Source organism: Culex pipiens, chromosome 1 (genome assembly GCF_016801865.2).
Source record: "Culex pipiens pallens isolate TS chromosome 1, TS_CPP_V2, whole genome shotgun sequence".
Taxonomy (NCBI): domain Eukaryota; kingdom Metazoa; phylum Arthropoda; class Insecta; order Diptera; family Culicidae; genus Culex; species Culex pipiens.
The window spans coordinates 44,501,880-44,526,467 of record NC_068937.1 but is presented as its reverse complement, the minus strand read 5'-3'; the positions used below and the strand labels follow the sequence as shown (position 1 = coordinate 44,526,467).

At 35.2% G+C, this 24,588-nt stretch overlaps 1 protein-coding gene across 1 annotated transcript in view; it reads left to right on the top strand.

Moving 5' to 3' along the window:
- The first annotated feature begins 4,025 nt into the window (after nucleotides 1-4,025).
- Nucleotides 4,026-24,588, top strand: part of LOC120424496 (uncharacterized) — a 96,687-nt gene continuing 76,124 nt past the window's right edge. Inside the window, exon 1 of the mRNA XM_039588682.2 lies at nucleotides 4,026-4,687. Within this exon, the coding sequence (XP_039444616.1) occupies nucleotides 4,612-4,687 (76 nt within the window). The 5' untranslated portion in view covers nucleotides 4,026-4,611. The remainder of the gene's footprint in view (nucleotides 4,688-24,588) is intronic.

Below are 24,588 nucleotides of genomic sequence, written 5' to 3'. Positions count from 1 at the left end.
GGAGTTATTCTTCCATAACAAAAAATGTTATTTCAAAGTGGTTTTGGCTCTCACACAATATCAGACCAATAACAACTTTTGTTATGATAACATAAACTGTTATTGAACTCTTATGCAAAAATGGATTTTGCAAGAATATTCCATAACACTTTCTGTTATTTTAACAGTATTTGTTATTGAAATGGCATGAATTTAGTTATTACCGTCTGATCGGGAAAGGTTTTGATGAAACCTTTCCCAACAAGTCAAAAAAAAAAAGAAGATCTGACAAACCAATCGATAGTGATGAGTATCTGAAGTGATGTTTCGAGAACATTTGAAGGTTGGACAATTTTATTTTAACATACAAAAAAAATAAATGTGAGGAAGGCAACAACCACCTAGATGGATAAAGTAATGTTTTAAAACTGATTCTACCCCAATAGTACACGCACAAAAATTGTGTCAGTTTGAATTAACAAAACAGTTTATTACAAACAACTATCACGGTTTATAAGCACCACAAACACATTTTAATATTTTAATAATCACCGTTTCTCGGTTCTACTAACATTTTGTCGGTTTGACAAACAAGTTTGTTGTTTGAAACTAAACTCGTTTAAACGTGTAAGGAAAATTAACAGTGTATGTTTTTACTCCAACCTCAACATCAAGATGGCCGAAGTGAAAAAGGTGGAATTCTAAGGATTTTTACAGAATAGGTAAGTATCTAGTTAATTAGTTATTCGATTTAGAATCAAACCTAATATTTTCCTTTTCCAGTAATTGTTCGTTCCATATAACTAGGCTGGTGGATTTTTTTCCAGGTATAATCAGGTAAAAGCTAAGTCGTTTTATTTTCTTGAGGAGCAAGCTTCCCTGCACCGTGCGGTACACGCGGTTCGCTTGTACCTCGGGTTTGCTTTGTTCGGTTTACACCCGTACCCGACTCACACGAACCGATGGTATTTTGGTTCATCGTACCAGCGCACCACGGCACTCTCGGTTCGCCGCGTCGGTTTTGTGTCTGGCACTCACCCATGGCATGAACCCGGTATATGAGCCAAGGTGCTTCACTCGTTACGAGCCGAGGTACGTGCCGTGGTACGCACTGGCGGTACAAAACGGGTTCAATACCACGACACGTACCACGGCACGCTGGGTTCATGCCATGGGTGAGTGCCAGACACAAAACCGATGCACTATGGGGTTTCAGGCGGCCATAAATCGAAAAACCGACACACTCTAATTATTTTTTTGGTATTTTTTTTTCGAAAATAAACATTCTAACTAAGAAAAATCCGGAGTTTGAATGTTGTAGGTTCAAAATTCACTGAATTGCAGACCTTCAAAGGCGAAAATGGTAAGAAAAAACATGTTTTTTGACAAAAAAATGATTATTTTTCATATTTGTACTGTGTAGCTGTTTATGTATTTTTTCCTGCATCATTATATATATTCAGAAAGGTAATTGATTCAACTTTTCAATAACATTTTACAAAACACACTTTTACAGGCTAAAAAAAATTATAAAAATCAAAAAAGATGGATTTTTATTCAAAATTTAGTTTTTTTCAACATTGTTAATGGAGTACTTTTTTTGTGTGCATTTGTGCGATCTGAATCTGAATTTTGCAGCTTAAAATTTGAACCATGTCCTAACTTGTCTCCAAATTTCAAAGTGCACTTATGTGCACTTTTTGAGTTATGCCATTTTGAACATTTTGATTCATGCAAGAAAATTAATGATTTCGCGTATACGCTTGGTTAAAATCACATTATTTACCTGCGGAGGCAGAAATGACGTACCTGCTATGTATGTTTTGAAATTGATTTGATATTCATGACTTTGTTGGTACCCTAAATACGTTTAATAAAATTAGAAATTCCTATTCTAAGTATTTTACAGAAACGATTCGTCGAATATTCATATCAGTTCGTTGTTGTGTTCTTTTGAAAGTATGGATAATAATACCATAGTGTCCCTGTACGATATAACGAAGCACTATTCTGAAAACGTGAGAACTGCTTTCGAGTATATTTGTAAGAATTAGAACATTGCAGAACCATCACTACGCATGTTGTTCTGTAGCTTCAAAACGAGGTATACAAAAGCCCATAGAAGAAGTGCATATTTTAAGTAATCTAACGATAATCGGTTACATAGTGATTTTGATTTAGAAGAATTTATCGTGGAAAACGTGAATTTTGCAAGTGGATCAACAAAAAACGTGGACGAGAATCCATACAATGTTCCATAAAATAAACCGTCTAAAATTCTAAAACACCGCAAAAATCAAATTTTAATTGGAGGGGGAGTGGGGGGGGGGGTTGGTTCTTCAAAGAGAGGTGGATTTTAACTCAAGAAGAAGGGGAGGGAGATTGAACGGTAATCAGAAACATTAACATAGCATAAACCGCCATTCCGGGCATCAAATAGACAGAGCAAGAATATTAAAATTCACCACTTTAATGCATGTGGCCTCAAATATATGAAAAAATCGAAAATTAAACTTTTTTTTTGGGAAAATATCAAAATTCATTTGTTTTCATTATTCTAAATACAAACAACACAAAAAAGTCACAAAAAAAGCAAAAAAATATTTTTGGCCGCTCGCTTATATGGAAATACCCCATAGTGCGATGGGGCGAGCCGAGAGTGTCGTGGTGCGCTGGTACGATGTACCAAGATACCAATACACAAATGGGTTCAGGCACGTACCGAAGCTAGAAAACCAAACCCGCGGTGTGCGTTGGCACTGGCGCATGGGAAGCTTGTTGAGGAATTTGATTTTTCAGAAGTTTCAGTTTAAGGTAACTTTCTCCATGTCTCCAGCAGCTGATGTTTCTATCTGGTGTCCAGCGAAAATGCCTGTCAAATAAGTGTGACCGGAACTCCCTGTGATGCATTTATATGAGTTGAAAATGTGGAAAATGTAATCAAAAGAAGCTATTGTTTATATAAAGAAAACAAAGAAAAAGAAGAAAAGCCTACCCCGGTTTTTTTATTTTCACAGAAATGATCCTTGAATCAATAATCACGTTTGTTAAATCATCCCAAATGTTTATTGTATTTACAAACATGTCAGGCCGTAACAATGACAAACATGTTTGTTGAAACCACAAACATGTTAGGTTGAATTTGGCAAACATGTTTGCCGGCTTTGAGACGACAATCGTGTTTAGCAGCTGCACCCAACATTTTGCCAAGTTCACAATCAGATTTTTCTGCGTGTATTCAAACATTCAATGTCACTCCAAGAACTTAAACTCTTTGGAATTTCTATCCCACGAAAGCATCAATTCACCCGCTCACTTCAATGACACACACACATTTCCCAGAAAGCACACAAACCAGCTTCAATTTGCATTACTGTGGCTGCGCTGCACCCAATGTTATTCATTCCAAAAATACCCAATTCCACCCACAACACCCGTCCTAACATTGAAACACCCACCCACCCACACAGTGTGGCAATCGATAATTTCAAGCACAAAAAAGTCATCATCCGTCGGCAGCGACAACAGTGTATCAACCCAGTCCGAGATAAACTACTGTCTGTCAAGTTTTGTTTTTTTTTGCGGGTAACGCCCACCTCTAAGCGTTACGAAGCGTTACACAAACACGAAGTTGCACAATGCACCGATCATCAATGCATCGGAAGCTGATTTTTCACTTCTGATGCTGGTTTAGAACGATTTTTGGACTCTCTTTCGAGGTAGAATCTTGCCGAGGAGAGCGTGAAATTTCTCTCTCCACGAAGATCGAATAAAACGTAACGCGTAACGCTTTCTCCGAACTTTGACAGCTGCGGGAGAAAGCATCATCGCCTTCTCCGCTCATCATCACTGATTGTGATGATGATTTTCTCGCTCTCTCGGGTGAGTGTTTTCTCTTCGGGAAAAAGCGGTCCTTCGTGGCGCTGGTCCACCGGCGCTGGATGCTGCGGCCAAGACCCCTCAGTTGCGACCGAATCTTCCTCGCGCGGCCAACTCGTTGCGGCGCGCAGTGAAACGTCAAAACCCAATCGCGCGATATCGACGAAATATTAACGGGATTTTTTTTTGAGGCAAATTTTCATCGTTTTTATCGTTTTTGCCGATTTCTTGAAGGGGGTCCTCGCGGAACATGACAGAACGCTAACCAAACCGGACAAGACCGGAGCACCACGCCCCAAGAAGACGAATCTTGTCGGTGTGTCTGTTCGCATCCCTCGGTTCGAGTGTGTGTTTGTGTGTGTCACTGTCCGTGTGTGCGTCACGACAAAACCAATTTCTTCACCGCTAAGACAAGTAACGTAAAAAAGAAAGCAAGCCAACGATGCTCAGCTGTGAGTAACAGCTGTCACGGACACACGCGTGCGAACACACACACAAACACTTTTTTTTTTGCATCATCCTTAGAAGAAGAAAAGGCTCAAAGTTGGGTGAGAATGTGGTGGGTTGAGGAAATTCCTTGGCTCAATCTGGCCAGCTGCGAACGAGACCAGCTCGCTTAAGGTCAAGCACGCGTGTTTGTGCGGGTGTGTGTGTGCGTTATCGGCTGTGTTTTAAAGCTGCTGGAGATAAGTGGTGTGAGTTAGCTCTCGTTGGGAGCGAGAATATCAAACACACAGGAAAATAAGGCGAAAAATGCTGCCGGCGTCGGTGATTCGGTGGTTCGACCTTTGGATTTTACTCGGCATGGTAGTGGCGCTGCTGGTGGAAGGTAAGCAAGGGGGGGGGGGGGATATTTACAATTTTTGGAAACATGGGATTTTCTGGAAATGGTTACATGTTAGAAGTCCAATATCGATTCCTTGAAATTATGTGTTGCTTTCTGGTGGACGCTTGTTTTTTGAAAGTTTCTAATTTTATAGAACTAACGCTATTCAAAACAACAAATAGTAAGAAAAAATTACAACAGAGAGAAGAATAAAATAGATGAAAATTGTTTTATTTAAGCAACGAAGGAAGTTGTTGTCTTCTTATTCCAATATTTTCAGACTTTCGAACCCAATCTTGCAACATGTGATGTGATTGTAAAAATAGTCAAACTTTGTTGCAAATTACTCTGTGGACAGTACTTTAGGGAGCGTTCTTTTATTACGTAACGCATTAGGGGGGGAGGGGGGGTCGGAGGCCGTGTTACGCTCCATACATTTTTTTTTAAATTTGTATGGAAATTTTGTTACGAGGGGGGGGGGAGGGGGTCTAAAAGTCTGATTTTTCGCGTTACGTAATAAAAGAACGCTCCCTTAGGGGATGAATAAAAAAATATTTCGATAGTACCTACCCACAGTTGAGCAACTCTCTACGAAATCGGCCGGTTTCGACCATTTTTATTTTTTGTGTTTTTTTATTTGACCTAAACTTTGTGGGGGCCTTCCATATGACAAAATAAGCTATTTTGCGTCATTGGTTCATCCATACAAGTTTCCATACAATTTTGGCTGCTGTCCATACAAAAATGGTATGTAAATATTCAAACAGCTGTAACTTTTGAGTGAATTTTCTGATCAATTTGGTGTCTTCGCAAAGTTGTAAGTATTGTTGAGGACTATTGAGAAAAAATAGGTACACGGAAAAAAATTGCAGATATTTTAATCATTTTTTATTTACTAAAACTCAATTTCCCAAAATACGTATATTTTGATTTTCGAGATATTTTGATATGTTTTAGGGGACAAAAATCCGCAACTTTTGAGCCATAGAGAAACATGGTCAAAAAATCTGCCACCGAATTTTTGAAAAAATAGTGATTTTTGGAAAAAATTGAAGTTTCATGCAAAAACAAATTTTAAATTCTTTTTTAATGCAAAATTGAATTTGCAATCGAAAAGTTCTGTACAGATTTTTTGATAAAGGGCTCCGTTTTCAAGATATAGGCATCGAAAGTTCGATTTTTCGATTTTTTAAAAAAAAGACCATGAGTGACCATTTTGAAAAAAAAATAAAGTTCAGAAAAATTTCTATAAAATTGTCTAAGAGACATTGAAGATTGGACCTCGGGTTGCTGAGATAGAGCCGCTCTAAGAAAAAGAAACACGAAAATTGAAGTTTTCTAAATCTCACCATTTTCTAAAGACGATATCTCAGCAGGTCCGATTTTCAATTTTAATACATGAAACATTTGTGAAATTTTCCAATCTTTTTGAAAAAAATATTTGAGTTTTTTTTTAAATCAAGACTAACATTTTGAAAGGGCCAAACATTGAATACTATGCCCATTTAAAATGCTAGTCTTGATTTAAAAAAATTCAAAATATTTTTTTTCGAAAATATCGGAAAATTTTACGAATGTTTCATGCATTAACATTGGAAATCGGACCATTAGTTGCTGAGATATCGTCATTAGAAAATGGTGGGTTGTTTTGGTGAGATTTAGAAAACTTCAAAAACGACTTAAAAAATTCATAACTCGGTGGCAGATTTTTTGACCATGTTTCTCTATGGCTCAAAAGTTGCGGATTTTGACCCCTAAAACATATAAAAAAATCTCGAAAATCAAAAAAATACGTATTTTGGGAAATTGAGTTTTAGTGAAAAAAAAAGTTGATTAAAAAATCTGCAATTTTTTTTCGGTATGCCTATTTTTTTCTCAAAAGTCCTCAACAAATCTAAAGCCTTTAGAAATCTTCCAATGAATAAATATTTTACATCGATACTGGAAGCTCTGAATTAACCAATAAAGCTGCTTCTTAAAAACTGTCTCTTAACAACTTTAACGTTTGTTTTAAATTATTGGTCAAACTTTTAAAACTTTTTAAAATTTAAAACAAGGTAATGAACTATTGTGATAATTTTCAAATATGTGTCTTTTCTCACGGTTAATATAAGCATTTGCAAATATAATTTTATGATTATGTATATCCATTCTAACCGGAGTAAGGTAGGGAGATGATTTTTTTTTTTAAATTGTTGGAAAGTTGGAGAAAAGTTAAACATTTTTTAATATTATTGGAGCATTAGAATTTTCAAGCAAAAACGTTTTTAAATTCAAAGGTCGTTTCAAATATATTTTTTCAAAGTTTGTTTTACCCTCCTTAAAAGTTGTATCAAAAAATCTGACGGCAATTTTTTCAAAAAAACTCCATATTTTAATAGAAATTGACATGTAATCAACTGTGAACGCAATTCTTAACAAGGCTTAAAAGTTATGCAATGTGAACAGAATGATGAAGAATCATGTTGTAACATTTTTTAACACTTTATACAGCGACTCCACGTTAAACCAGCAGGATCCAGATCTATACCCAAGCAGACGGAAATAACTTGGGAAGGTCAGTTTTTGATATTGTGAGAAGATCGAAATATGTTATTGGGATGATCGGATTAGTTGTTAATATAACAAAAATCAATAACAAAGATTTGTTCGAAGAATAACTTAAACTGTTATTATGTTGTTATTGCTGTAACAAACCAATAACACAGAAGGAATCATGAAGGAATAACAAGATTTGTTATTATGTGCGGAAAGGTGGAGCAGCATAATAACAAAAAAATTTATTGAACTGGTATGTCTCCATAACAAAAAAAGTTATTGTTTTAGTTTATTTGTAATTTGCAAATAAACCTGCAGTTGCCATAACTCCTATGTACTAGTCAGGGCTGCAGAGTCCGGTACCTCCAAGCGACTTTGAATCCATACTTTGAAGACAACTCCGACTCTGGATGCAAGATATGACGTCAACGACGACTTCAGCTCTCAAAAATACCCGACTTCACAGATTCCGACTCCGATTATTTCATAGTTCTAGCCAATTTTAGCAAAGTCCCTTAGGGGGTATATCAAATAATTAAAAAAATCAAATTTCAAAATTTCAACTTTTTAGAATAATTTCAGCTTAAGGACACCATTTCATGGCCAAAATAATGACCCTGACCAAATTGGTCAAAATTATCCCATAGTTCTAACCATTTTTAACAAAGTCCTTTAGGGGGTATATCAAATAATTAAAAAAATCAACTTTCAAAATTTCAACTTTTCAGAATAATTTCAGCTTAAGGACCCCATTTCATAGCCAAAATAATGACTCTGACGAAATTGGTCAAAATTACCCCATAGTTCTAACCATTTTTAACAAAGTCCTTTTGGAGGTATATCAAATAATTAAAAAAATCAACTTTCAAAATTTCAACTTTTCAGAATAATTTCAGCTTAAAATAATGATCCCAACGAAATTGTTCAAAATTATCCCATAGTTCTAGCCAATTTTAGCACAGTCCCTTAGGGGGTATATCAAATAATCAAAAAAATCAACTTTCAAAATTTCAACTTTTCAGAATAATTTTAGCTTAATGACCCCATTTCATGATCAAAATAATGACCCCGACGAAATTGGTCAAAATTATCCCATAGTTCTAGCCAATTTTAGCAAAGTCCCTTAGAGGGTATATCAAATAATTTAAAAAAATAAGTATCAAAATTTCAACTTTTTAAATAATTTTAGCTTAAGGAAATTGGTCAAAATTATCTTAAAAATCTAAACATATTTAACAAAAGAAAAAAAAGATTGTGTTATGGGCACTTAGAAACTTTTCCATTTGTGCGATTTATGGTAATTTTATTTCTAAGTCAAAATACCATACGTATAACAATCCTTGTTATTAGGAGAGTTTTTGTAATGTATAACATTTCTTCTTAATAGCGTGTTATTAAACATTTTCAATATAATATCTCTTCAATGCCAAATCTTGTTATTTTATCAGAAACTGTTATTATTATTTTTTCTTGAAGTTGCCTTCCCGGTGCATCGGACGCCTATGAAATATTTCAGTGAAATGTTTCACATTTTTGATAAACTTATTTTATTATTACTTTGTTTTACGGTATAATCGGTGATTGAAAAATTACTTATTAGAAGAATTTAATTTTATTTTATATAATTGTTTTGGCATTAACTACAGCGTTCAAACAAACTTTAAATGAAAGTTGATGTTTTGACATTCATAATGCGAACTGAGATGCGAAACAAGATGAGGTGTCTACCAGGCTTGCCACACGTACAGATATTTTTGGCACAGACCAAACACTCAATCAAGTATAACTTTAAAGAAAAACATTTTTATCAAATGCCAAACAAGCAAAAAGATGCAAAAAATGTTCATCTTTTTAGTGCAGTTTAAAAAAAACTACTCAAATGTATTTTTACTGTAAAAATAATTAGTTTGAGTGTTTGGTCTGTGTCAAAAATATCTGTACATGTGGCAAGCCTGCATTCTATAGAAGTAGTAGTAGTACTGTAAGGGGTAGTTGTCATTCTCGTCTCAGAGTTGATTGATGGGACTCAACAAGCTTTTGAAACTAAATGAAACTAAAAAGCAAAATTTGAGTAGTGAAGTGGTATAGTGCAGTGAAATCGACCACTCAATTGAAATTTAATGTCCACACAGTGCCGGTTTATAAAATCAACAAATAAAAATTAGAATAGCACATTAATAACGCGAACAATGATTCAATGATTTTGCATAATGCATACTTTGAGTTGTTATTGTCTCTCATAAGATTTGTTCAATAACCTTTTGAAGACTAAGTGTTGGGGATGTTATTATTTTTTCTTCTCATTACCGATGGTCATGACTTTCGGACAAAATTGAAAATTTTAAAAGGACTTGTTCTTGAAATGATCTCCGTTTTCTTATTCCCACCTGCATAACAGTATAAAAAAAACATGTTTGCAAAAAAATAAAAATGTGTTCAAGATGTTGCTGCCAGTTACAGTTAGAAAAAATTATCATTTTTCAATAAACAGATAGCAATTGTCTGTCCTATCATAACAGCTTGATTTCCACTAAAGTCAAAATATGACTCAGAACTAAAAAAAACTCCTCAAACAACCCCTTTCCAACTCAATCAAAACGCGGGCACTCTCTGCCGTCTCTAAACAGCTCGTAACCACACACAGGTTCGCCGGCTCGTCACCGCTGGTTTGCGCTTAAATCTTGCGTGAAACAACCCCCTTGTAAACCCATATCAAGCCCAACAACAACAACTCGTGCAAAAATTCTCATACATAATTCCGCTCCATTTCGAAATTAAACAATCATTCCCAGGAGGAACGGCCAACAGCCGCCAAAACGGCTCAAACTCAACATCAACCGAAATTCCTCGTCATTCTGACGGCGTGATTCAACCCTTTTCGGTGAAGATTTTGCCACCCGCCCCCCGGACAAAATGGAGCAAAACCATCCAATTTTTTTTTCAATGACACCCCATAATCTTACCCCACTTATCGAATGCGGGATTGTATTTTTTTCCAACGAGCAGGGTATGTTTTGTGTGTGTGTGTGTGTGTGTGTGTGTGTGTGTGTGTGTGTGTGTGTGTGTGTGTGTGTGTGTGTGTGTGTGTGTGTGTGTGTGTGTGTGTGTGTGTGTGTGTGTGTGTGTGTGTGTGTGTGTGTGTGTGTGTGTGTGTGTGTGTGTGTGTGTGTTATTCTATTTTTCCCTATTCACTGGTTTGCTCTCCGGGTTTTCCAAGGACGAGCTGAGCATTACGATTCTGGTGATGATGGTTCTACGAAGGTTAGTTCTAGTTATGATAATGCGTGTCTAAGGAAGGGATATAGATGTGGGAAAAAAAACGTGAAGAAAATACGTGACAAACAATCACTTTAAACTTGGTCTAAAGTAATAAAGGAAGCAGATTGCTGTAAGCTAACCAATCTATACTTAGACTTTCAAAAAAAAAAAACGAACAAACAAACAAAACAATACATTGAAAACTGATAATTCAAACCTGTAAAGTGAACAGTAAAACCAAAAACCTAACACTGAAAGTGTCACCTCCGTTTACGCAGCAGCTGTCAAGTGCTCAGTGCTCTATCGTTTTTCAAAATTTTTCGCCGTAATTAACAGTGATTACCCGCGAGTTTGCTCCTCCACCAAGCCAAGGGCCGGCCGTGGCCGTAGCATTTCGAGTGTGGCCTCGACAAATCCACCAAGTTCGTCTACTGGCCGTGTGCAAAAAGGTAAACAAACCAACGCCGCGTCGACACGCCGGGAAGCATGAGCGCAGAAGGAATCGGCAAAAAGTATCTACATCCCGGATATGTTCCGAGAACACCAGTGCGAACCCGTTCAGGTACAACCAGTGGTACATCAACATCCGCCAACATCCCCATCAGGAACGAGTTCCAGATGGTGAGCGACGACGAAGAAAACAACAACAATACCGACGGTAGCACTACCGACGACGACGACGACGATGGACGTGCACAGAAAAAAGTGTCGACGTCAAAAAAGATCAATTCTCCAACGGAACGAAGACCACCTCTAATTTTTGTTTTGGACACGTTGGAGAACAATGTTGACGGGTTGTTGGAAGGCCTTGGATATTGTCTGAAAATCGGTAAGTCGTCGGTGCTAGTGATTACACTGAACAAAAAGGATTTCAACCTGGTGTTTGAGGAACTGAAGCGTAGCAACTTCAACTTCTACACATTCAATAACAGAGAAGCCCCCTGTTAAGGTCGTCTTGCACTGGTTTCCGGTTTCCGACCTGTAGAAACACCTTTCGGACGCCGGAATAAAGCCAGAACCCTGTACCTGCTGTACTTCGACCGCGGCACCGTCAAAATTCAAGAGCATGCGGCACATTGCCACCGTTGTCAGAAATTCGGCCACGGATCGCGGAACTACAACCTACAGCCCCGCTGCGTGAAATCTCTGAGGCGTGTGCACTGCCGTGCAAAGTGGACGTGGGGGGCAAGGCAGAGCAAACCAAGGCGCGCATCAAGTGCGCCATCTATGGAGGCAACCATACCAGCAACTACCGTGGATGCAGTGCACGGAAAAACTACCTCGAGGAGCAGCAAAAGAGGAAAAAGAAAGCAGCATCGTCCCACCCTCCTCAGCGAAGTACGAGCGTAACCGTGCCGGCAGCTGGGGCAGCGTACGGTTACCGCGGACAATTCAGTGTTCCCTCCTGGCTGGGGGAGATCATTTGTCAGCGTGGTCGCTGCCGGTAGCGGCAATGCGGCCCAACAAAAAGTCACCGGGGAAGATCTTTTCACCCTGCCGGAGTTCTTTGCACTCGCGGGGGAGATGATGACGCGGTTTCGGACCTGCCGTAACAAGGCGGAGCAATTCCTGGCCCTTGGGGAGCTGATGATCAGGCACATTTACAAAGGATAAAATACTGTGATATAATTATAAACTTTTTCTCTTTCTTTCCGCTTTCCTTTGCATTTTTTTGGTAATTTTTTTTATTTTTTCTTGCTCTTGGTAACTACCTTTATTTAAAGCAAAAATTGTTCTAAAATGGATTATGATAAAACCGAATTGAATTGAATTTAAACTAATACAGAAAACTGAAAAATCAAAACTCAAAACTCAAAACTCAAAACTCAAAACTCAAAACTCAAAACTCAATACTCGAAACTCTATACTCGAAACTCAAAACTCAAAACTCAAAACTCAAAACTCAAAACTCAAAACTCAAAACTCAAAAATCAAAACTAAAAAATCGAAACTCAAAACTCGAAACTCTATACTCGAAACTCAAAACTCAAAACTCAAAACTCAAAACTCAAAACTCAAAACTCAAAACTCAAAACTCAAAACTCAAAACTCAAAACTCAAAACTCAAAACTCAAAACTCAAAACTCAAAACTCAAAACTCAAAACTCAAAACTCAAAACTCAAAACTCAAAACTCAAAACTCAAAACTCAAAACTCAAAACTTAAAACTCAAAACTCAAAACTCAAAACTCAAAACTTGAAACTCAAAACGGAAAACTGAAAACTGAATTTAAATTTTAAAAATGTTGGAAAAAATTATAGACCCAATACAGTTGATTTAAACACATAATTTAAAAAAAAAAGATAAGACAAAAAAATCTGCGTAAAAACTCATATTGCGGCACTACTACGGTTCATCAAAAATTCAACAACACAAATTAGTTTTGAATAAACCCAAACACGCTCAAAATAATTCTCATCACAGAGGAATGCCTTTTAAATTGGTTTAAGCTGATTGCATTAAAATTTTCATTGAAATTTTGAAGCTTTTTTTTTAAATATTGTTCGCCCCTATTTGTCGAGGAGGATTGGAGTGACAAAAGCTTTGTAAAATATTTGCAACAGCCTTATTCCTCCGATTTCAAAATTTTGTCTGCTTGAATGGTAGTCAATCAGATTCGTTATCCAACTGTCATGAATTTGAATCCCGAGTTGGAAGGTTTCTTAGTGCATATTGAGTTTGGGGCTCAGTTCATTGAAAGGGTCATTATGACTTTAAAGTTATCATAATTATATACTTAATGTTTGTTACAGTTTTCAACCTAAGACAAATTTTAACGTTTCATAAACATTTTCAAAAATGTTTGATGAAAATTTTGAAGATATTTACTAGTTTCACTCACATTGAAATGTGTGCAATCGTTTCAATCAGGAGGATTTTTGAACAAAATATGTGTGTCGTAAAATGGGGATAAAAATATGGATAAACTTTATTTTTATATTCGGGAAAAAAACATTTCATATTAATCTTCATTTTGAAAAAAATACTCACTTTACAGGCAAAATAACATGATCATTCAAACTGGGTCCGCGAGCCACAAAAAGACACCTCGCGGGCCACGTTTGGCCCGCGGGCCATACTTTGGTTACCCCTGAATTAGATAATATTTGTCGAGCGAGATTTTCGCAAAACGAAATTCTTTACAGTTTAAACTTTAAGCTGGCCATGCTTATTTTATTTCCAGTTTGACTCTTCAATCTTTTTTTCCCAAACTTGGGAGCTCGAAAAAAAAATGGTTGAAATGATCAAAATTACTATTATTAACAGTAAAAATAAAGAAAAATTCCCTGCAACTCATTTCGAAATAAATTAAAAACTACTTAGAGCATTTCTATTTCAAGATCAGTATGGTGTTCATTTGTTCTGATTGTGATTGCTTTGTAATTTGCACGTTATAAAAATAAATAGTTTTCAACATCAATTTATCTGTCAATTTTCGCCAAAAAGGTTTTTTCACCAACAGGTTAAGTAGGGGAACTATACCCTTTCTCAGCCTATTTCTATTATCGGCCTATCAGCACTTTGATCATGAATTACAGCTTTCATGAAGTGTGTTTGACTGTTCCAAAGTAATAGATAGCTCAAATTAAAGTGAGCAAGCAACTCTCCATTGTTGATACATCTGAAAATGTTGATTTAATAGCGGAAAACGGCAAAAGTGATGAGAATTGGTCGAACGGCTTAGTGTGATTAAAATGGGTTTTTTCCTAAGTTAAATATTTTTCTGTAAAAAGCTTCTTTTTTGTATTATTTATTTTGCTTTTTATAATTATTCATTTCCAAATCGAAGGTTTTTTTATTTTTCCTGCACTTGTCAAATCCATTGTTAGAACATCCAATTACATAAAAAAGAACTACAGTGCAAATCATAGTTGACATAAACTCCAATATTAATTAAGTTATGAGAAATGCAAATTTCTCCAAAATTTAATTTAATCTTTTATTAAATTTGTGAAAAAAAACATTTATTAAAATTCGAAGAACTGAAAAAAACTAACTGAATTTCTTAAAAGTTTAATTCTTTAAAAGTTAATACCATGTAGTTTAAATATTAAAAAATGAAGAAAAAAAGTTTCAATGAAAAATTTAACATAATTTTCACAAAAGCTTCGTTTTCTCCTGAAATTTTCCCGTCATGTTTTCCCTCCAGCCTCCCACGATTTATTTCGCCCCTCACCATTCCCAACCTCTTATCCTTCAGATCAGAGTGAAATGATCCTTGTCGGAATCCGAGTTGGAGCAGTGCACGAGGGTAAAGGCTTTTCCACTTTCGTCGTCTCGTTACAAGTACCGACTCTCCAAATTGTTTCAAACGTACACGTACTTGCTCGCCCACACACATGCCACTCATGTTCAACGATTTTGGCTTTTCCCGGGGAGTGGTACTCTCTTGCTGGCACTTATTTTCCCACAATTTCCCTTTGGCTGGGAAAGTCTCCCCTCCCCTTCCCACCCTATTTCATGCCACTCAAATGGAAGGCAGTTTATCACGTACACGTCAGGGTCGCTTTGTGAACAGACACACACACAGTTGTGTGTGTGTGTTTTTCCGGGGAAAATCCGACACTTCTAATCCTCCATGGAGGAGGGGGGGGGGAGGAAAACTCAATAATACAGCAACCCCCTTCAAGATTGGCCTTTTTTGTGAAGAAAAGACAAAAGCAGCAACTAAATCATAACAGACGAAAAGCAAACAAATAAACAAACGACAAACCAACGCACACACACACACACAACAATAAAGGCAGAACAAAACAAAAACACAAGCTGCGACGAGCAGCGCGCGACAGTAATAACAATAATACCGTTGGGGGGGGATTCCCGCGAAAAGCCTTTCCCCCACCCCTCGAGCACTTTTCCGAGTCTTGGGAGATTCCATTACAACAAATAAAAACCGTGAATTTCGAGAAACAGAACAGAGAAAAAAGCGTTGATGAAATTCGCTGTCGATTTTGATTGTTTGTTTGTGTGAGGAGAAAATAGCAGCACCAAGGGAAGAACAAGAGCAAAGTTTGGGTGGAAAATCGGTCGCCATCGGGGGGTACCTATTTTCGACAGAAATTGAAGCGATGTGGGCTTTCAGCGAAATAACAATGAAAAGAGTTAATAATTTTTCGATGTGTGCGTGAGTGTGTGTGCGTGTGTAAACAAACAAATTACCGAGTAAACCTGATTGGATTTTCATTTTGAGAGTGCTGATATTAATATGAGTGGAAGAATTTGTATTAATGAGTAATTATTGGGTTGAAGAGTTGGAAAGTAATAAAAGCTTTCGATAGAAATCGTAAAGTTGAGTCAGGAAGCATTTTTTTTACAAATGTTCAAAGAATTTTTAATTTCAATTTTGATTATGATTGTTCTTTTTGAGTTATTTGAAGAACATGACCAGAAACTAAAAAAAAATAAACTCTCTAAAACATGTGAAAAAATCGCTATTTTCTGAACCTGCAGAGTATAGGGGAAATAAACCCATTTTAAACCTAATAAACGGTCGTGTTTGAATGATGCCGGATAATCTGTAGTGTTCCTTGAAATTTACTAATACCAAGTGCACCAACGAGTAGAGCAACTTTTTGTGAACATTTCTGTTTATTTTCACTTTTACTTAAAGTTATTCTATTCCTTTTACAATCATTTAAAAAAATATATTTCCAAAATGTATTCTAATCAAACGATTGCGTTGGGCCAAGCCCATTTTCCTATTTTCAGCTTAGTTTTTTTTTACTTCCAGTGCTCTTTTGGGTCTGCCTGGTGCTGCCAAAATTGATTAAATTTTAAGCTCACGAAAAGTAGCATTTATAAATAAAACTTCCTGGCATTACTGGCTCACTCCAACAGGTGCTGCTGGTGGTGTTGGTGACAATCCTTTATTCTTTATTTGCCTTCGCTTCTCGCTCGGGTTTCTTCAGCCTTCGATTGGAATGGGTCATCAAAAGTCAAACGTCAAAAACTTGTCGCGTTTGTTTTTTTTGATGGCGCTTGCTAATTATTTCAATGTTTCGGGATTATTTTTCAAATGAGTGACCAATTAATTTGCAAAAGAGCACGTTGCCGAAATGTGGGGGCAGTTTTGTATTGAAAGCGCTGTGAAAAAGTAAGCGAAACTGAAATGTTGATTTTGGCGATATTCATTAAACGTTTGAGGTTTTCTCGCTTGTGTCACTGTGTGTGCCTACCCTGTCTTTAATTATGCCTACTAAAGTAATATTTACGTACTTTTTTGAAGCCGGATCTCACTTAAATATATTTAAACTATGTTCGGATCCATCATCCGACCCACCGTTGGTTAGGTAAATGTAAGATCTTTCCAACGAAACCAAAACATTGAATATCTGGCAACCCTGTCTCGAGTTTTGACCTCTTAAGTGATATTTGTGTACTGAGCAGTTCTCTACGGAATCGGTCTTTTTTCTTTAATTTTAATTTTTGTATTTTTTAATCCGGCTGAAACTTTTTTGGTGCCTTCGGTATGCCCAAAGAAGCCATTTTGCATCATTAGTTTGTCCATATAATTTTCCATACAAATTTGGCAGCTGTTCATACAAAAATGATATGTGAAAATTCAAAAATCTGTATCTTTTGAAGGAATTTTTTGATCGAGTTGGTGTCTTCGACAAAGTTGTAGGTATGGATATGGACTACACTGAAAAAAAAATGATACACGGTAAAAAAAATTTTGGTGATTTTTTATTTAACTTTTTGTCACTAAAACTTGATTTGCAAAAAAACACTATTTTTAATTTTTTTTTATTTTTTGATATGTTTTAGAGGTTATAAAATGCCAACTTTTCAGAAATTTCCAGAATGGGCAAAAATTTTTGACCGAGTTATAATTTTTTGAATCAATACTGATTTTTTCAAAAAATCGAAATATCGGTCGCAAAAATTTTTAAACTTCATTTTTCGATGTAAAATCGAATTTGCAATCAAAAAGTACTCTAGTGAATTTTTGATAATGTGCACCGTTTTCAAGTTATATCCATTTTTAGGTAACTTTTTTGAAAATAGTCGCAGTTTTTCATTTTTTAAAATTAGTGCCCATGTTTGCCCACCAATGAAAAAAATATTTTTGAAAAGCTGAGAAAATTCTCTATATTTTGCTTTATTGAACTTTGTTGATGCGACCCATAGTTGCTGAGATATTGCTATACAAAGGCTAAAAAACAGGAAAATTGATGTTTTCTAAGTCTCACCCAAACAACCCAACATTTTCTGATGTCGATATCTCAGCAACTATAGGTCCGATTTACAATGTTAAAACATGAAACATTCGTGAAATTTTCCAATCTTTTCGAAAAAAATGTTTTCAAAAATTTAAAATCAAGACTAACATTTCAAATGGGCGTAATATTGAATGTTTGGCCCGTTTAAAATTTTAGTCTTGATTTTAAATTTTTGAAAATATTTTTTTCGAAAAGATCGGAAAATTTCACGAATGTTTCATATTTTAACATTGTTAATCGGACCTATAGTTGCTGAGATATCGACATTAGAAAATGGTGGGTTGTTTTGGTGAGACTTAGAAAACATCAATTTTCCTGTTTTTTAGCCTTTGCATAGCAATATCTCAGCAACTATGGGTCGCATCAACAAAGTTCAATAAAGCAAAATATAGAGAATTTTCTCAGCTTTTCAAAAATATTTTTTTCAAAGATGGGCAAACATGGGCACTAATTTTAAAAAATGAAAAACTGCGACTATTTTCTAAAAAGTTACCTAAAAATGGCTATAACTTGAAAACGGTGCACATTATCAAAAATTCACTGGAGTACTTTTTGATTGCAAATTCGATTTTACATCGAAAAATGAAGTTTAAAAATTTTTGCGACCGATATTTCGATTTTTTGAAAAAATCAGTATTGATTCAAAAAATTATAACTCGGTCAAAGATTTTTGCCCATTCTGGAAATTTCTGAAAAGTTGGCATTTTATAACCTCTAAAACAAATAAAAAAAAAAAAATAAAAAATAGTGTTTTTTTGCAAATCAAGTTTTAGTGACAAAAAGTTAAATAAAAAATCACCAAAAAATTTTTTACCGTGTATCATTTTTTTTTTCAGTGTAGTCCATATCCATACCTACAACTTTGTCGAAGACACCAAATCGATCAAAAAATTCCTTCAAAAGATACAGATTTTTGAATTATCACATATCATTTTTGTATGGACAGCTGCCAAATTTGTATGGAAAATTATATGGACAAACTAATGATGCAAAATGGCTTCTTTGGGCATACCGAAGGCACCAAAAAAGTTTCAGCCGGATTAAAAAACACAAAAAAATCGAATGACCGAAAACTCAGAGAATTACTCTACTTTTTTGTTGTGGATCTTAAGAAAGATGAATTTTGAGAGTGAGCAAGGCTCCAACCCCATAGGTGGATTAAGTTAGCTTAGAAAAAAAATTTCAAAATTAGAAAGAAAATAAATTTAAAAAATTTAAGCTTGTTTTTTTTTTAAATTTCGAGAAAAAATAGTTAATAAATTAACGTAAATTGCCGCATTAAAAAACGGTACTGAATAAATTTATAAAATTTTATTGAAATAATCCGCACGATTTCACGAAACTCGAAACACCTGCAAAGATGAAATCTAAGGAATTAAACATTTACGAATCAATCACGTCGTAGAGTACAGTTTTCTGAACATGTTCCAAGCAAATATCAGTTTTGGTTCAATAAAGGCAGAGACATGCATAATTTCGTAAAACAAAAGTGACTTTCTCCAAAATTTCTTGATTTCTTAACTATATCAGCATTTCTATGGAATAATTTTGTTCGATGTTCCAAAGCAACAAATATTTTTCGTCATCCATGTGAAAAAGTCTTTAAATAACCTCAAAATTGATCGAAAATATCAAATTTCTAAAAAACATTTTTGATTCATTTAGATAACTATGCGGGGCAATATGCATCCCAACTTTGGGGCTAAATACATCAAGCAGTTTTCACTATTCACCACTAGATGACACCGCTGTTTTTACAAAGGAGCATCACAGCGGTGCATTTTGCCCCGCTCACGCTTTTTGCAGAAAATTTAATTAAAAATACATGTTTTATGTTTTTGGACTCATCCATCTTATGAATAATAAAGATTATGGAAAAAACCATATAAATCAACACTTACAATAACAATAAATGCCTTTTGTATTGTCCAAAAATCATATTGAAAGTTGAATGAAAATTAGATGAAAACACATCATTTTAAAGTTTTGCAAATAACTTAAGCTTTTTTTATACTACGATGCTCCATTTTTTCCAGCATAGTTTTGCAATGTTAGCTTCTAATTTCTATGATTTTTTCCGGAAAACTCTTCCCAAAACCGAGAAAAGCAGGGAATGAATTTTACCCCTGGGGTGCATATTACCCCCTCTCCCCCTAATTTACTTTCACGTGATGGACACCGCCGGCTTAGTTTTTTAATGAATTTTATAAAATAATGTCCATGATTTGTTTTTTTTTTTCAAAATTTGTTGTCATTTTTATGTTTAACACATTGAAACAATCATCATAGCAGGCGGGGTTTATAATTTGAAAGGTATTGCGCCTTGCAGCAATTACTTGAGTTTTGTGTCAATCGTTCAAGGCCTAGATTTTTTCATCACACTGCTTTGCAGGACTGAGAACTGTCAACTTTGCGCACTTTGCACCTCAGTAGAGTGCTGCGGAATAATTTTCATCACAGTTGGCAAACTGATTTTCCTTCACGCCATCAAAACAAAACAAGTGAATGCATCGACTTCTGACCAAAATCTGTGGTAGCCGAGGCACTTAAGTCATTGAGATGGTCTGTTAAAGATTCCTGGCTCGATTATAGTAGTTGAAGCTTTTGAGTTTTTTTGATGGGTTATTTTTTTTCTGATGAGCTCGAGGGCATAATTCTATTGACCACTTCGAGCTGTGTTGGTTGAGTCCGTTAATGGTACCATTATTCTCACGGCTACTTAAATCCCGAAATCGAGTCACTCTTTTTTTTGAAATCTGGTATATCTTTGCCTATCTTATATCAAAACTGATACCTGATGTTTCAATTTAGCAATCTCTGCACTAAAATAATTAATTAATATTGCAATGCAACACGCTCAATGACAGTTGAATTTCTGTCTATTTCCGAGCAGACCATATCTCGTCCCGGAGAGATTGAAACAACACTCTCCATGATTAATGTAATCCCATAAAATCTAGGTAATTGCATTAGTTTGTCCGAGATGATAAAAAATGATCTCCATTAGTGGATTTGGGGGCGGGCAGGGATCGCCACAAGCTATCCCACAGCATCAACAAATTTTGTCTCACACAAATATATCTAGAGGAGGCTGCATTAAATAAAGAATTATTATTTCAATTTGTCTTCCTCATTCGAGAGCATTCCCCCAGGGGGAGGATGTCACGTACACACAACCGCACAAACACAGAAAAGGACACAAGTGTGGTATATTTTCCGGAGACACTAGATTAAACACATCAAAACCGCAGAAATTAGATCGTCCCTCAAGTCACACAAACACAAACACACAGGCAAGGCTCATTCATCTACTACCGAACGAAACAAACATTAAAAGAGCTTTATCTGTGCTCATCTCTCAACACTTTTGCTGTTGCGAGCACGCACACACACACTGTCAGACACGGCAGACAAACCATCACAACCAACCTGTAATTGATATTTATCTCCCACATCCTCTCATCCCGGGAAAATCCCCCTCACCTGCCACCTTCTACGGACGCATTATCTTTTTTACTGCCGTGTGCCTGCCCCGCTCAGTAACTTCAACTCTGAGTACCTTTTTGCCGCACGGAAATAAAGAGATTTATCACTATCATCGTTTTGTCACCTGTCTGCCCCCGGTGATGCCCCGGGAAAAAGTTATCGTTTTCCCCTCTTACTCTGATGAAAATGATGTGATTTTTCTGAAAAAGAACACAGTTTGTAGAATAGAACAACTCAAGCACTCTTCTAAGTTTTGCAAACTGTGTTTGGTGAAAAGCAATAACACAATTTGTTAAAATTGTCAGTCAAAACATGTTTTGATAAGTATTTATATGCTATAACCGAACCCCTCTTCTCAGTGCACAAAATTTCGACTTAACAAATTATGTTGTTTGCATCCGGAAAATTAGCATATTATGTTCCCACAGACTTCATTACAAATTATCCCTGGTACAGATTCACCACGCCGTGACACCGATCCGTCACCGTCACCGACACATGCGACAATAATAATTGAAGAATGATGGCACTGTTTCGCGAAAAACTTCCAAGGTATAAAACACTTGGATGCCGATACAGCTTAACCCTCTACTGACCAAATGCGATTTAAAAAATTGCCTTGCTCAATGCGCCTTATTTATTTTTGTAATATTTATGTTGATATTTTTATTTCCACCTATTTTTTTTTTCGTTCCGGTAGCCTATGAGCATATCTTGAGTAATAATAAAATACAATTTAAATAAATTGTTGTTGCGTTTCATATGTTTTCCTGTAATAAAGTTTTTATTTTTGCTTGATTTAAAAAAATATCAAATTAGTTAAAAATTAGTCATGACTTAAAAATTGAGTTTTTCTCAATGGCCAAGGTTTTTTTTACATAAAATTGTTGTGTTTTAGGTCCTTTTCGGTACCGGGATCTGGTTAGGACCAACTCGACTTTTATAAATATATTTTTGCAATTCCGTCGTGAAACTACTTACTTTCATTCTTGAACGACGAAATAGCCTACTTTTCTGTACCAAAAATAACAGAATCAAATAGCATCACTTTTCAAAATAAATGATGAAAAATTCTACTTTTCAGCACTGAAATGAGTGCTGAAAAGTTGAACTTTTCAGCACTTGTTTTGAAAAGTAAAACTTTTCAACATTTTTTTGATTTAAACGATTTATGGACAAAATACATGAAAATTTTACTTAAAATTTCACTCAATGGGTGTTTTTCGGAATTGCAAAAAATGTTGTATGGAACTCGTTGCAATACTTGATTTTTTCAGCACTCGTCGTATTCATCCAACTCGGTGAACCTCGTTGGATAAATGTACGACTCGTGCTGAAAAAGTCCTCTTTTTGCAACTTGTTGCATAAACTACTTTTTTCTTAGAGATAAGAGGTGTAATTGTAAGTGGTAGAAGAGCCGATTTTCGCCAAGATTGTTGAAGATAACATTATCGAGGTTCGATAACGATAACGATAATTCTTTTGTTATCGAAAGTTCAATAATTCAATCTGCGATACCCGGGCAGACAGTAATAACAAAATTCATACTATTTCAATGACAAATACTGTTAAAATAACAGAATATAATAGAATCTTCCTAAAGAATCTATTTTTGCATAAGATTTTTATAACAGTTTATATTATCATAACAAAATTTGTTATTGGTCTGATACTGAATAAATTCATAACGGCGAATTATACAACATGACATAAAACATAAAATCTATTTTTTTTTTTTAATAGGTCCTATAAACATATGAAAAACAATAGCTTATAGGTCCTTTTATAAAAAAAACTCTGGAAATGTAATTGCCCTAATATTTTCAAATACCAAAAAAAAAATTCAATGTTTTTACCGGGTAATCATAACGACGATGACGGACGATAGTAAAGTAAATCTTTCCCAGTTCCTGAGGGGAACACCCTTGAAGAGTCTCGGGGCCGGCATTTACAAAGCGGATTCAGTGGCAGTTTCATTCTCAACTAAATGTTAACATGTTATGGTTAATGTTAACATTCCATAGGTCGCCTCCCTAAGGTGTCATGACAAGGTCCAGTTTGTGACGATACACTACCTTCCCTTTACTAAGCAATCGATTCCAGAAGAGAAAAGATCACCAGTTGTGTTGGTCCGAGCTGGGATTTGAACCCCGATCTACCGCTTACGAGGCGGAAGCGTTACCACTGGGCTACGTGGCTCGGTCACGGACGATAGCACATTTTAAAATCTTTCTGAAATTGACTTATCCAGACAAATCATGTTAAATTTTAAATGCATTCATTAACAATATATAATTATCAAAACAAAGTAAGTTTCAAAGTTTTTGAAAAAAAACTAAAATTTTCATAATTTGCAATATGGGTATCAAGTGAAATAAAACGATTTTGACATTTCACTTATTTGTTTGTAAAATTCTCAACTTTTCACAAATAAACTGATTTTTTTCAAAAATACTTTGATTTTTACAATTTGCAATACAGGCTTAGTTGAATCTAGTAATAAAAAGCCATTCTATTGAACTTCTAAAATTTTCTCAAAATATCGTTTTTTTCGAAAAAACTCAAATTTTAATGAAAAATTTAATATTTTGAAACTATAACATTTTGTGATAACTAACTAAACTGCCCATAATTGAACATTCGGCTGTTATGCCAAATCAAGTATTCCGAGAAAAAGCGTTTTAGTGTTTGTCACCAAATCTTCGTCATGACAATTTCCAATAAGAGTGGCATATTAGCCGTTTAGTTTTTCGCATCGGCAGCCAAATCTAAACACTATTTTAGTGAAATTCAAGTTTCAGAAGATGCGTTGGAACATCCTCTATCACCTGGTGCTAATATCTCGTTTTTGCCAAAAGTGGATAATAGCCGTTTTTTCAATGGTGGGCAGTAAAGTTGACATAAATTACACAAAATTTAGTGAAAATATACGCAAAACATAGCTTCATTGGCGAATTGTGAGTATTTGAGTATTTTCGTGTATAATTCAAAATTTTATAAAAAATTTGCCTTTTTTGTATATAGCTAAGTGAAAAAACATGAAATAATTGTTTTTGTTTGATATCCATTTTAAAATTAGATAGAATTTATGCATTTAAATATTTTGTTAAAGATAGATTACCTACAAAAAAAAAACGATGTTTTATATAAAAGAGCAGTAATACTAACAACTTTCTCAGCTTTTCGAAAATATTTGTTGCATAGTGCTTTCCTTTATAAAATGTTTTTTTTTGTTTATTGCAAAAAGTTTTTTTTCAATATTACCTAAAAAGGCTTCAAAAATTGGTAAGGTCATTTTCGTGAATATTTTTGTTTTTTCTATAAAAATAAATCATTTTTTTCGTAAGTAATGTGCTTGATATAAAAAATATCAACATAAAAAAACTTTTTGTGATTCC